This window comes from Chiloscyllium plagiosum, chromosome 17 (assembly GCF_004010195.1).
Source record: "Chiloscyllium plagiosum isolate BGI_BamShark_2017 chromosome 17, ASM401019v2, whole genome shotgun sequence".
Lineage (NCBI taxonomy): Eukaryota > Metazoa > Chordata > Chondrichthyes > Orectolobiformes > Hemiscylliidae > Chiloscyllium > Chiloscyllium plagiosum.
This window is the reverse complement of record NC_057726.1, coordinates 33,831,976-33,847,618: the sequence shown is the minus strand read 5'-3', so window position 1 is coordinate 33,847,618 and position 15,643 is coordinate 33,831,976. Positions and strand designations below refer to the sequence as shown.

The 15,643-nt window shown below is 39.5% G+C and overlaps 1 protein-coding gene across 1 annotated transcript in view; it reads right to left on the bottom strand.

Annotated features, from left to right (window-relative positions):
• Positions 1–15,643, bottom strand: part of cep89 (centrosomal protein 89) — a 116,390-nt gene that overhangs the window by 65,340 nt on the left and 35,407 nt on the right. The window contains exons 7-10 of the mRNA XM_043706832.1: positions 12,826–12,880; positions 10,773–10,877; positions 3,073–3,291; positions 2,677–2,816 (exon numbers count right to left, since the gene is read on the bottom strand). Coding sequence (XP_043562767.1) covers positions 2,677–2,816; positions 3,073–3,291; positions 10,773–10,877; positions 12,826–12,880 — 519 coding nt within the window. The remainder of the gene's footprint in view (positions 1–2,676; positions 2,817–3,072; positions 3,292–10,772; positions 10,878–12,825; positions 12,881–15,643) is intronic.

Below are 15,643 nucleotides of genomic sequence, written 5' to 3'. Positions count from 1 at the left end.
TTAAAAATACGGGGTAGATCATTTAGGACAGAGCTCAGGAGAAATTTCTTCACCCAGAGAGTGGTGGCTGTGTGGAATGCTCTGCCCCAGAGGGCAGTGGAGGCCCACTCTCTGGATTCATTTAAGAAGGAGTTGGATAGAGCTCTCAAAGATAGTGGAATCAAGGGTTATGGAGATAAGGCAGGAACAGGACACTGATTAGGAATGATCAGCCATGATTATATTGAATGGCGGTGCAGGCTCGAAGGGCTGAATGGCCTACTCCTGCACCTATTGTCTACTGTCTATTGTCTAACTCTCTCAGGCTTGATTGGTAGTCTTGCTTCGTCACAGCGGTGCAGGCTCGAAGGGCTGAATGGCCTACTCCTGCACCTATTGTCTACTGTCTATTGTCTAACTCTCTCAGGCTTTCAGCTTGATTGGTAGTCTTGCTTCGTCACAGAAACACTTTTTTGATTTATTCCCACCATTGCTGCAGTCTGAACACTTTCCCCTTGAGAAGTGCAGCTTACCTATAAAATGTGCAGCTAGTTCTAAGCTCTGCAAGTCACCACTCAGTGCTCTGCTGAACTTGGAGCTAGTTAGCAACATATTTAGTGTTGGGCTACATGTTACAATGATTGAGGTTAGTAGCTAGAATGAAGCTTGTATGCTTCCTGTATCACCTTAAAAGGGTCACAACCTTTCCAACTAAAAACCAGCAACATCAAATTTGCAGCTCCAATGGGCATAGCACTTTGCCAATGATCCATCAATGGAAGTTTGCAAACACAAGAAGCAATTTTAAATCTCCTCTCATCCCAGGTTACCTGACACACCTAGGAGAAATTCTAAGGGCCTTCAGTCAGAGAGAAAATGGAAACTGAGGCTCTGTTTTGAAATTGTTAATGACGATATTAAATGCTGTCCCTAGCAGAGAGAAAGAGTGCAGTTTGTGGAACTTGTTTGTAACAGGATAGCATCCCATTGATTAGAGAGGGAGCAAAATGCACAGTTTAAGTAGCAAAAACATTAAACAAGTTAGGCCTAAACCTATTAGAGTTTAGAAGAATGAGGGTGACCTTAATGAATAATCTAAGAACTTGAGGGAACTGGATAATGTTGAAAAGTATGGCGCTGGAAAAGCACAGCAGGTCAGGCATCATCCGAGGTGCAGGAGAGTTGACGTTTTGGGCTTAAGCCCTTCATCAGGAACTGGATAGCATGCAGACCAGGAGGATATTTCTTCTTGAAGGGGAGACTAACACTAGGGATCATAGCTAAAGAAGACAACATCCATTTTGAGACAGAGACAAGGGTTTTTTTTTTCCTCTTAGGAGTGTTGTTAGGTATGTCAAATTCTCTTCGGCCACGGTGGAATTTGAATCCAGGTCCCCAGAACATTATCTGATTTTCTGGATAACTGGGCTAACAACAATATCAACGCACCATCACTTCTAACAGGTTGTACCTGCACATTAGAATAAACAGTAATATGCTAATCCAAAATAGCAGCAACTACTAAATTCCACATCTCAAAGCAATTTTTATTATGTATTGATTCTATCATTTACAAAAGCTTACTCATCAAAATCTGTAGAGAGGAAGCAGCAGTTTGAAGTGAGAGGTGGGGATGATGATGATGAGGGTGGGGGCCGGTGGTGACGGAAAGGTAGAACCTAATGGAATTTTGTCTGTACATGCATCCTGGTGTCGAAAGCTGTGACACATAGTTGAAGACCAAGACCAATTTGGTTCTCTCATTAGAGTTCTGATTGATCTGAGTTAAACTGTAGATGCAAACCTAGATTGAAGACAGATGTCAAAATATACATTGGGATAATGACAAAGTGGCAAGGAAATCAGTTCAGATTATATTTCAACAGCCTTAATTCATACACTCACAATGTCTCTAGGAAGTGATGACAAGGATCACTTATTTGTTGTATGAAATTAAATGCAGGATAAACTATATTAATAAAGCTTTGTAAAAAAAGATTTCATGATTCTTAATTCTGCTGCTTACTTCGGATGTGCAAGTTTCATGCAGTTAACTTTTTTTGGTCAGGGAACACAGCATAAACCAGACTGTGTAGAACTAAACATTAAAATGGTTGCATATTCATAACAAAGCATTGCATTTGCTGTCAGGCATACATGTAAGTTTTGGGTAAAGTGTGGGCAACAGCATGAATTCAAATTTACGAGTAAATTTAAGCGGTGGCGTTGTGGGGAGAGGTACTGACTTATAAGTTACTGAGTTCAATGCTGACGAGTCAACTTTAAAAGAAAGAATCTTAGTGATGAATGGAATTGCTGGTTGGAAACTTGCCTTGGGTTGAAACATTCTTTTCTCCATTACGGCGGGGGAGTTCAAGGCTAGAGGGCATATTTTTAAGGTGAGAGGAGAAAGATTTTAATAAAGACATGAGGGGCAATTTTTTTTTTTTACATAGTGGGTGGAATGAACTTCAGAGGAAGTGGTGGATGCAGGTACAGTTAAAATGCTTAAAAGACATCTAGATAAGTACATGAAAAATAAATGTTTGGAGGGATATGGGCCAGGTGCAGATAGGTGGGACGAGTTTAGTTTGGGATTTTTGTTGGCAAATACTCGTTGGACCGAAAGATCTGTTTCCATTTTCTATGACTCTCTACTTAAAAAGAAAAAGATTCCACTTTTAGTATGTTTTTTACCTCACTATGTACAGGTCTGTATTTGGTTTGATAGCAGCTAAGTTCTACATTTAAGCGATGGATGGTCATCTTCAAGGCATCATTTTCATCCACTAGTTCCTGAGCATGCTGCTGAAGTAAAAGCAGTTCTGCTTTTTCATCTAGGAAGAGTAAATAGAAAGTTAGAAAATACTTTTGATATTTGATCAAATTCACAAACAAATGGTTTCAAAAACTTTCCTAAGGATGAAAGTAGATTTCTATTATCCTCAAGAAAAGATATGAATCAGCAACTGAAGAATTAAAGTGTAATGCACTTCATAAATACATGTTTCCAATAAACAGTTGATTCTTGAAGTTAGATTTTTAATCATTTAGCAGCTACTACATTATTAAAAGCAGGATGATATTTCCAACCTTCCCTTGCTTGGCTATTGTCAACTTCTTGTCGTTTATGATTTTCTTTTTGCAGTTGCTCCACTTTAAGCTTCATCCCCTCCAGCTGTTGCATCAAACTGTGAGCTTGATGGGCAATGACCTGATTTTCAGAAGCCAATGTCTGATTTCTTTCTTTTAGTTCTTCTAACTGCTCTTTTCGGATCTCTATCAGCTCTTGGTTAGCTTCAACTGTTAAATCTGTGGTATCACAAAAACCACACTAATTTAATATACCAAAACAAAGAGAATCAATATCCTAGTAATGCAAACCAATGGTAAATTTCAACTCCTTTTAAATTGAGCACCTGAAATTTTAGGTAAAGCTAATTCATGTTCCTATTTTACATAGCTTTAATGAAGTTACTTCTCTTCTACTGCAAATTTGTATTACCAAATTGTGCCAATGTGTATTCAAATAATTTTTAGATTGAAGTTAATGCTATATGCATTGCAAATTAGCAATGGAAGTCACAAGGAAGAATTCATACAGAGTATTCAAGACAGCTTTCTGGAACAATAAGTGTGCATCCAACCAGGGATCTGGTTATTTTGGATTTAGCAATGTATAATGATGCAAGTTTAATAAATGATCTTCGAGTGAGTGATCACCATAACATCTAGTATTCAGTTGAGAACGAGAAACTTGGGATGGAAACAACTGTGTTAAAATTAAATAAACTTAATCATATTGGGTTGAAGGCAGAGTTGCCTGGAATGGACTGGGAAAGGAGTCTCCAAAATGTGAGAAACAATTGCAGACATTAAAAAGAATATAGTTAACTCACAGCAAATATATATCCCTGTGAGGCAGAAAGATTCTATGAAGGGGATAACTTCCCTGGTTAACCGTGGTTGGTTTAAGAGTAACATCAAATTGAAAGAATACAACGTGGCAAAGGTTAAAAGCAACCCAGAAGATTGGGAAAATTTAAAAAGCCAACAAAAGATGAGCAAAAAGAATTTAAGAGAGAGAGAAGATAAATTATGAGAACAAAATAATAAGTATTATGAAAACAAACAGTAAAAGCTTCTTTAAAATGTACAGAAAGGCAAAGAGAAGCTAAAATAAACACAGGTCCCTGAGAGAATGAGGCTGTCGAAATAATAACGGAGAACCAAGAATGGCAGAGGAGTTGAATAAATACATTGCATCAGTCTTCAAGGGAGAAGACATGAATAGCATTCCAGAAATACTAAATAATCAAGGGGCCAAAGTTGGGGTGGAAATACATACATACAATGCCCATCCTTGGACCGAATGGGCTGCACCATCGGATTTCAAAGGACATTGCCACAGCGATCGTGGATGCACTGGTAGTAATCTTCCAAGTATTTTTAGATTCTGGAAAAATCCCAGTGGATTAGAAAACTACCAATGCAACACTCTTCCCCAAAGGTAGACAAAAATATACAGATAACACTTGGAGGGTTGGCTTAACTTCTGTCATTGGGAAGATGCTCAAGTCTATTATAAAGGATGTAATAGCAGAGCATTTAGGAGTACATAATGCAATCAAGCTGATTCACCATGACTTCATAAAAGGGAAATTGTATCTAAAAAATTTATCACAGTTCATTGAGGAGGTACATGCAGGTTAGATAAAGTGAAACCAACAGACGTAATACATTTGGATTTTCAAAAGACATTTGAAAGAATATCACTCATTCAAATACTTAAGACGGTCATATTTAGCATGGATGGAGAATTCATTAACAGAAGACAGAGTTGGATAAAGGGGCACTTTCAAGATGCAAACTTATAACTAGTGCTGTGACCACAATTACTTACAACTAATATATATACACACAATAACTATTGCTATGTTTGTGGTTGACACAAAAATAGGTGGAAAGGCAAGTAATGTGGACATAAAGAGTCTACAAAGTGTTATAGATAGGTTAAGTGAGTGGGCAGGTGGGATGTAATGTGGGAAAATGAGCAATTTTGTATTTTGGGTAGGCAGATTAATAGAGTTGAATATTACTTAAATAGGAAGGACTGCAAAAAGCTGCACAGAGGGATTTGGGAATCCTTGTAGAGAGATCATAGAAAGATGTAGGAGCAACAGGGTGGTCGTGATAAGAGATTTTAATTTTCCCAACATTGACTGGTATTCACTTGGTATTAAAGGTCTGGATGGACCAGAATTTTTAAGGAGCATCCTGAAGAGTTTGAGAGCAGTATGTAAGTATTCCAACTTGAGAAGGAGCCATACTGGACCTGGTGTTAGGAAATGAGCCCAGTGGGGGATTACTTTGGGCATAGTGATCACAATTCCATAAGTTTTAGAATACTCACGGACAAAGGTGAGAGTGGTCCTAAAGGAAGAGTGCTAAACTGGGGGAAGGCCAACTATAGCAAAGTTCGACAGGCGCTGGGAGCAGCCCACATTTGATATGTAGGAGAATTTTAAAAAGAGACTTATTAGCGTTCAGGAGAGATATATTCCTGTGAAAATGAGGGATAGAAATGGCAAGATTAGGAAACCATGGATGACAGATGAAATTGTGAGACTAGCTAAGAGGAAAATTACATAAGATCTAGGCGACTGAAGACAGATGAAGTTTTGGAAGAATATCAAGAATGTAGGACCAATCTGAAATGAAGAATTAAGAGGGCTAAAAGGGGTCATGAGATATCTTTAGCAAACAGGGTTAAGGAAAACCCCAAAGCTGTTTATTCATAAATAAGGAGCAAGAGCGTAACTAGTGAAAGGGTTGGCCCATTCAAGGACAAAGGAGGAAAGATATACGTGGAGTCAGAGAAAATGGGTGAGATTCTTAATGAGTACTTTGCATCGGTATTCACTGAAGAGAGGGACATGCCGGATGTTGAGGTTAGGGATAGATCTTTGATTTCTCACGGTCAAGTTGGCATAAGGAGGGAGGAAGTGCTGTCTATTCTAAAAGGTATTAAGGTGGACAAGTCCCCAGGTCTGGATGGGATCTGAAGGAAGTGATAGAGGAAACAGCTAGAGCTTTAACAGATATCTTTGCAGCAACCTTGAACAGGGGGGAGGTCCCAGAAGACTGGAGAATTGCTAATATTATCACCTTGTTTAAGAAGGGTAGCAGGGATAATCCAGATAATCATAGGTTGGTGACCCTGCCGTCAGTGGTAGGGATGCTACTGGAGAAGATACTAAGGGATAGGGTATATACCCATTTGGAAGAAATGAACTTATCAGTGATAGGCAGCATTGTTTTGTATAGGCAAGGTATATCTTACAAATCTAATAGAATTCTTCGAAGAAGTGACAAAGTTGATTGATGAGGGAAGGGATGTAGATGTCATATAAATGGACTTTAGTAAGGCGTTTGATAAGATTCCCCATGGTAGGCTGATGAAGAAGGTGAAACCGCATGGGGTCCAGGGTGTTCGAGCTAGATGGATAGAGAACTGGTTGGGCAACAAGAGACAGAAAGTAGTAGTGGAAGCAGCTTCTCAAAATTGAGACCCACAGAGTTGCTGGGACCATTGTGGTTTGTGATATACATAAATAATTTGGAGGAAAGTGTAGGGAGCCTCATTAGCAAGTTTGCAGATGACACAAAGATTGGTGGAGTAGCAGACAGTGAAGGGGACTGTCAGAATATAGATAGATTGGAGAGTTGGGCAGAGAATGGCAGATGGAGTTCAATCCAGACAAATGAGAGGTCATCCATTTTGGAAGATGCAATGCAAGAGCAAATTATACAGTAAATGGAAAAGTTCTGGGGAAAATTGATGTACAGAGAGACCTGGGTGTTCTGGTCCATTGTTCCCTGAAGGTGGCAATGCAGGTCAGTAAAGTGGTCAAGAGGCATATGACATGCTTTCCTTCATCAGACAGAATATTGAGTACAAGACTTGGCAGGTCATGTTAGAGTTGTTTAAGACTTTGGTTCAGCCACATTTGGAATACTGCATACAGTTCTGGTCGCCACATTATCAAAAGGATGTGGATGCTTTGGAGAGGGTGTAGAGGAGGTTCACCAGGATGTTGCCTCGTACAGAGGGCGCTAGCTATGAAGAGAGATGGAGTAGATTAGGATTATTTTCATTGGAAAGAAGGGGGTTGATGGGGACCTGATTGAAGCCTACAAAATCATGAGAGGTGTAGACAGGGTGGATAGCAAGAAACTTTTTCCCAGATTGGAGGACTCAATTACTAGGGGTGACAAGTTCAAAGTGAGAGGGGGAAAAAATTTAGGGGAGATAGATGTGGAACATTCTTCACGAAGAGGGTGATGGGTGCCTGGAATGTGTTGCTAGCGGAGTTGGTAGGGACGGGAACGATAGCGGTCATTTAAAGTTTATCCAGATAGATACATGAATGGGCAGGGAGCGAAAGGACTCAGATCCTTTGAAAATAAGTCATGATTTGGAGATGCCAGTGTTGGACTGGGGTGTACAAAGTTAAAAATCACAACACCAGGTTATAGTCCAACAAGTTTAATTGGAAGCACTAGCTTTCGGAGCGTCGCTCCTTCATCACAACCACGTGGAAAGCTATTGCTTCCAATTAAACCTATTGGACTATAACCTGGTGTTGTGTGATTTTTAACTTAGAAAATAAGTGGCAGATTTAGATAAAGGATATGGATCGGCACAGGCTTGGAGGGCTGAAGGGCTCTTCCTGTGCTGTAATGTTCTTTGTTTTTTTTGTGCATAAATGACAAAAATCTAGCATCTAAGTTAAGCAGGTAATGGAATATAACGTGTTGAGAATGTAGAGAGAGGAGGAGAATTTCTTCAAGGTAGGCATCTTTGGAAGAGGCTTCACTGTTAAGTTGAAATCAACAAGGAGATAGTGAGAACTGCAGCTGCTGGAGATCAGAGTTGAGAGTGTGTTTCCGGAAAAGCACAGCAGATCTGGCACATCCAAAGAGCAGGAAAATTGTCATTTCAGGCCGGAGCCCTTCATCAGGAATGGGTGAAGGGCTCTGGCCCAAAACGTCAATTTTCCTGCTCCTTGGATGCTTCATGGAATGTAATGTCTCCATAGTCTTGGAGGACCACAGGGCTGCTCTCACAGAGAGAGAGAGATGACTGGTGGTTGTTTAAATAGGGTCACCAAGTCCCTCATGATAGGCTGGTCTGGAAGGTTAAGTCATATGGGAGATGGAAATGTGTTGCTGGAAAAGCGCAGCACGTCAGGCAGCATCTAGGGAACAGGAGAATCGACATTTCGGGCATTAGCCCTTCTTCAGGAATGAGGAAAGTTGGTCCAGCAGGCTAAGATAAAAGATAGGGAGGAGGGACTTGGGGGAGGGGCGTCGGAAATGTGATAGGTGGAAAGAGGTCAAGGTGAGGGTGATAGGTCAGACTGGGGTGGGGGCGGAGAGGTCTGGAAGAAGATTGCAGGTTAGGAAGGCGGTGCTGAATTTGATGGGATTTGACTGAGACAGGCTGAGGCCCAAGTCCCTCCTCCCTATCTTTTATCTTAGCCTGCTGGACCAACTTTCCTCATTCCTGAAGAAGGGCTAATGCCCGAAACGTCGATTCTCCTGTCCCCTAGATGCTGCCTGACCTGCTGCGCTTTTCCAGCAACACATTTCCATCTCTGATCTCCAGCATCTGCAGACCTCACTTTCTCCCCTAAGTCATATGGGATCCATGGTAAGCTGGATACCAAATTGGCTTGATCATAGTAGGCAGAGTGTAGTTGTGGAGGGATTTTTTTGACTGGAGGTCTGTGACTAATGGCTTTCAGCAAGAATCAGTGCTGGGATCTCAGTTGTGTGTACATTATACATAAATGATTTGGATGAATTAGATGGTCTGATTAGCTAGTTTGCAGATGACAGGAAGATTGTTGGAGTTGTGAATACTGATTAAGATTGTCAAGGGATACAGCAGGATATAGATTGGTTAGAAAGTTGGGTGCAGAACTGGCAGATGGGAGTTTAATCCAGACAGGTGTGAGATGATTTATTTTGGGGGATCAAATGCAAGAGAAATGCATTCAGTAAAAGACAAGACTCTTTGGGGCATTGAGAGATGGAGGGATCTTGGGGTACATGTCCACAGCTCCCAAAACGTGGCACACAGCTTGCTTGCCTTCATTGGTCAGAGCATTGAGTATAAAAGTTGGCAAGTCATGTTACAGCTGAATAAAACTTTAGTTAGGTCACATTTGCAGTATTGTGTGCAGTTCCGGTTCCCATACTAAACGAAGGATGTGGTGGCTTTGAAAAGGATGCAAAAGTGGTGTTACCTGGATTGGAGTGTATTAACTATATAGAGAATGTGGACAAACTTGGATTGCTTTTGCTCAAGCATCAGAGGCCAAGGAGCGACCTGATAGAGGTACATAAATTATGAGAGGCATGAATACAGTGGATAGTCAGAGTATTTTTCCCAGGGTGGAAACGTCAAACACTAGGGGGTGTAGGTTTTAGGTGAGAGGGGGTCATTTTAAAGCAAGTGTGTGAAATAAATTGTTGTATGCAGATGGTAGTAGGTGCCTTGAACAAGCTGTCAGACAGATGAGGGAAGCAGATAATTTAGCAACGTTTAAGAGGCATTTAGACCTACACAAGAACAGCTAAGGAGCAGATGGATACAGACCACATGCAGGTTGATGGCAGTTTAGAATAGCATCATGGTCAGTGCAGACATCATGAGTCAAGGGCCTGTACCCAGGCTGTACTTGACTATGTTGCATGTTCCAAATAACAACTTGGAAAGAAGTGTTAGTTAAATCATTTACTGTATTTTAATTCAATATTCATGACTACTTATAACAATGGCACAAGGGAGAAAGATAATGGTGACTACTTCAAACCAGTTGAACACAGCCACAAATCAGATGCTAGTTAGCTCCTATTGAAGGTCCACCAAAACTTAAACTTGCTCACTCCACTGGACAGATGTCATTAATTTCTGAACAATACCAACAAAGTACAATACAAGAAAGGCAAAACTAACTTTGCATATTCTACACTGCTGAAGTTATTTTCTCAAGACAGTTAAAGTGATGTCGTTAATAGTTATGCAAGTACTCCCACTACCACACAGTTTGAAAAGATTTTTCAATAGTCAACCATTGCAGAAACCTCTCAATTATCCTTCAATGAATGCCTTATTTGTCTTCAACACAAATAATTTAGTATGTGAAATATATTGTATTATTCCAAATAAAATCAATGCAATGTCCAACAACTTCAAATTCTTAATTTTATGAACCAGGCTCCAAATCCCATTCTCCCCTTTACTTGCTGACCACCACTGGTTCCTGGTGCAACAACATCCTTGTTTTCAATTCTCTCTATGGTCTGGCTGCTCTGTCTCACTTAGCAAATCCATCTGTACAACCCGCCAAGATATGTGCACTCTTCTACTTGGAGTCTCTTGAGCCTTCCCAATTTTAATCATTGCATCACTATGCCTTCAGCTGCTAGGCCAGAATTTACTTATTACTATTTATACATACGTTGAATAAGACAACATATTCCATCATTTTCACACCAGAATAATCCAAGTTTCAATCTTTGGTCTCTGCTAATTAATTCAAAGTCAGTGGTAGCTACTGCATCATAGTTGAATAATGAAAATTAAGGTTTCCCAGTTAATAATGCAGTCTATTTGTCCATTCTCAGCAATATATTCAAAGCAAAATCAATACAAATGCTCATCTACCACAAAGCAACTGGCACTAATAATCTACATTTAACGATTCAAATTGCTTTCCCACCTTGCTTGGCCCCCTCTGAAATTAGCTTTGCCTTTATTTTCTTCTTTTTATGAGTGACAGTGGATGGTGTTCTGAGGTCTTCGACAATCATGGTATTCTTCAAACCTTTTAAAGAACAGATTATGATCAAAAGCAACAACTGTATCTCTGTTGTTCAGACTTTTAAGACAACTTTTTCTTAATCAGAGTAAATTATAGCTTTCTATAACACATAGCAATAAGCTAACAATCACATGCCAGCTCCATTGTGTGAAAACTAAGTCTTTTCAATTTAGAGTCACCAGGTTGAATGGAAAAAGTACATGTTAAATGTCAGCAGCTCCAACAGATTTTTTTTCACAAAAGGTATGATGGCATGCACAACACAACAATGAGGGAGAAGCAGGAGAAGATATTGTTACAAGATGCAACCACACCATCTATAAATATTTATGATCTTTAAGGCGTGCATTCTTTATTAGAGCTAAGGAGGGATTTTCAGTTTGCATAAGAAAGGGAGCGATAAGAGGAGGAAGACAGAAGTGAATGAACAACTGAATTAATTACAGCCAAAGAACAGAGGTTTAAATGACCTTTCAATATGCTTAATAATAATCCCCTTTGTGAAAGACATTATGTTTATGAAAAACTTCTTTTACACTCTTTCCCTTCTAATGTTGAGTGTTGCAATATTCTATCAATTTGAGGCAACAAGTTGCCTATGTCTCTAATAAGCAAGTATATATTGCATTTTATATACTCACATTCAGGTTTTCAGTGGAAAAGTCAAATTCAAATTAGGGTGCATTAACCATTTCACTGGAGTCCTCATTTTTTCTGCATCTTGTCTCTAACTTCCACACCCCAGCTCCTATGTTCCCACTCTGGTGTCAGGATGCTAATGTTATTCCAATGGAACTCAGCGTAAGCCTCAGGTACAGTATCTGCTCTTCTCATATGAAGAAACAGTTCACTTGATCAGCACCCCATTCACCACCAATGCACAATGGCGAAGTCACCAATCCTCCTTCAAAAGCAACTTCTAAACCTGCAACCTCTACCATCCAAAAGGACACAGAAAGCAAAAGCATGGGGGCACGAAGCCAGGCACTATATCGATGTGCATTCATTGTTGTTAAGCAAATATTTAATACTCAATTTCTAATAGTAGTGTGTACTTGCATCTCCTGAACTGAGGCTCTCAAAGGCAAATAGGACTAAACAAAAAATACTGGCCTTGCCAGCAACTCTTACAATCCATTTTTTTTAAAACCCTCTAGCCCTCTGTACAATAACTCCAATAATTTCAGACATTTGTTGTAAGCAAGAGGTGCTTGTGATGTGGGATGAGTCTATTCATGAAAAGCTTCCAACTTTGGACTTTCATAATCACTGTTCCACATCAATAGCAAGAGCCATCACCAGCTTCATGCTTGTATTCTAAATTGGCTCTATCTTGCCACATCACTGTATATCTAAAAGGTTTCTGCAAAATCTATTCCGTATTTCTTCCTCACTTATGAAATGCTTTGGATGTTCTTTCCATTCCATCTTAGTTTCTGTAATGTTTTCTCCATCATTTGACTATATCAATGCTCATCCCTCTTTCTCTAAAATATCTTGCTCCCAAATTCGTTTCAGCTATCCTCCAGTTCCTCTCAGCCAACCTTCTTTCTGCTTATCCCGCAAATGTTTGCTTGTTAAAACTTCTTTTTGGACCTGCTGTCACTTGGTCTATATTTTCTTTGTTGGCAACCCCTTCCCTCTGCTGCGTAAACAACAAAACCAATCTTAGCATTTAAAAATCTAATATAGTTTGTCTTCATATTCTGGCCACCAGGTGCTTTAATATTTGCAATAACTTATATTTCTACAGTCTGCCTGCCTATTGTATCAAAGTATAGTTTTCTAATTAATTTAATGAAGATATTTCTTTCGAATTACTAATTTATTATTTCTGACTAGTATTGAAAATACTTTCCATTATTGCACTTGAACAGCTTCCAATAGCTTGCAAGGCATCTGATAAAACCAAGATTGTGAAGTACAAAAGTATTTTGTCTAGCAATAGTACCTGGGACCGGGGTGAACTCTGGAATGGTCTGTTGCTTTTCAATTATTCGATGCTCCTGGAATCAAAATTAATATTATTTTTAAAATTATTTTTGACAAAACCAATTTCCTCCTTACTGTTTGAACTACTGTAACCTGTCCCCTTCCCTCTACAGTACTTCTATATGACAATATTACATATTTTTCACAACTTTCAAACCATTTGAGATGGTCATTGGACAGAGACATATTCTAAAATATTTGTTGTTTAATAATTTTTATCATTCAATAATTGGGTTCTTTTCATTCAAAAATGTGTTAACTCATTTATTATAATATGTTTAGAGAAATTGCAGATTTGTATTGTGCTGATAAGAATATAAATGAGGATGAAAATTGAGAAAAGATTTATAGCATTCCAGTTAAGTGTTGCAGCTGTATAATGTGGGAACTGTTAGATAACAGTATGATTATGACCACCGCTTCTCCGATAAGCATCTGCAGTTTGAGGAATTTCCATTCAGAGCTGGTGAACTGGAGTACCAGGTCACTTTGTTCCAGAAGTAAGTCAGCCACGTTAAGTGCTTCAGATTTGGTCTGTGAGTAAGGAAAGGAGGCTATGACTATGAATGAGGTAGGTTTGGGAATCTAGAAGGTAACAGTCATGGAATCTTAACCCTTGCACTTGCTCAATTTAGTCCAAAGTTTGATGTTATTTCAGCTTGTGTGGATGACAGCAAAGATTGCTGGAGGATGAGCAAACTAATCACTGCACCATGATACAGGGGCCATTCAACTAGGGGAAAGAAAAAGGGATATAATTATAGTTAGGGTCAGGATAGGAGTTAAATATTACTCTGGGGGGGTCAAGATAAGGATAGTTTCTGGATAAATTTACACTGTAGTGTGCAGCACGGTGGCACAGTGGTTAGCACTGCTGCCTCACAGCGCCAGAGACCCGGGTTCAATTCCCGCCTCAGGCAACTGACTGTGTGGAGTTTGCACATTCTCCCTGTGTCTGAGTGGGTTTCCTCCAGGTGCTCCGGTTTCCTCCCACAGTCCAAACATGTGCAGGTTAGGTGAATTGGCCACGCCAAATTGCCCATAGTGATAGGTGAAGGGGAGTGGGTCTGGGTGGGTTGCTCTTTGGAGCGTCGGTGTGGACTTGTTGGGCCAAAGGGCCTGTTTCCATCCTGTAAGGAATCTAATCTAATTTAATCTATCTAATTTGGGATGCATATTTTCTGGAGTCAACCAATTATTTAGCATTAATTATTTTATGGTAAAGGATCCTCTAAAGACCATAAGACCACATGATGTAAAAGCATCATCCAATGCCCAACTTTTCCCCATGATCTTTGATTCCTTTATGGATAAAAACTCATTTACATCAGCCTTAGAGCCTTTTGAAATAAGGAATTTCACAAAATCATTAACCTCCAAGAAAAGAAATCCTCCTTAACTCTGTGTGAGTGATGCCCTTACTCTGAAATTGTGTCTTTCAGTCCTAGACTCACCTAAGGGGTAACAATCTTTCTGCATCTACCTATTCAAGTCCACTAAGAATCTTGTATGATTCAATAAAGTTGCCTCTCATTCTTCTAAACTCTAACGAGTACCTACTCAACCTCTCCTCATAAGACTCTCTCTCCATACCTGGATCAACCTAGTGAACCTTCTCTGGACTACCTCCAATGCCAGTACATCTTTCCTTACATAAGGAGCCCAAATCTGTTTACAGCATTCAATGTGGTTTAATAGTGCTTTGTATGTTTTTGGCAAGATTTACTGTTTTAAATGTTGAATTGCTATCAAAATTATATTTTGAAAATTTTACAAACCAGCAAAGGATGACAAAAATATATACACTGGGAGAAATTTGAGTATGATAGAAAGCTAGCCAGAAATATAAAAACAGATAATGAAAGTTTCTACATCTTTATAAGGAAAAGAGTAGCTAAAGTAAACACTGGTTGCTTTGAGAGAATGAGTCTGGTGAATTAATAATGAAAACGATTTCAGCAACTTTGAATAAGTATTTTGTACCAGTATTTACATTAGAAGTCAAAACTGTTTCACAAGAATAGTAAAAAATTAAAAGTTAAAAGGTGATGGGAGAACTTATATCAATCAGTATCTCTAAAGGAAAAGTAATAGGAAAGCTACTGGGATCAAAACAGACAAATACTCTGAACCTGATGGCCTGCATCTAAAATCTCAAAGGAAATGGTTGAAATGATATTGGAAACATAGCTTGTAATCTTCTAAAATCCTCTAGACATAGGAAGAGTTGTAGTAGGTTGGAAAATCGCCAATATAACATGTCTGTTAAAGAAAAGGGAGTCACAGAAAGTAGAAAACCATAGGTCAATTAGTTTAATATCTGTCATGAGGAAAATGCTGGAGTTTATTATTAAGGAGGTAGTAATAGGATAGAACATAGAACATAGAAGAATACAGCGCAGGACAGGCCCTTCGGCCCTGGATGTTGCGCCGATCCAAGCCCACCTAACCTACACTAGCCCACTATCCTCCATATGCCTATCCAATGCCCGCTTAAATGCCCATAGTGAGGGAGAGTCCACCACTGCTACTGGCAGGGCATTCCATGAACTCACGACTCGCTGAGTAAAGAACATACCCGTACCATCTGTCCTATACCTACCCCCCCTTAATTTAAAGCTATGCCCCCTCATAATAGCTGACTCCATACGTGGAAAAAGATTCTCACTGTCGACCCTATCTAAACCCCTAATCATCTTATACACCTCTATCAAGTCACCCCTAAACCTTCTTTACACCATTGAAAACAACCCCAAGTGCCTCAGCCTGTCCTCATA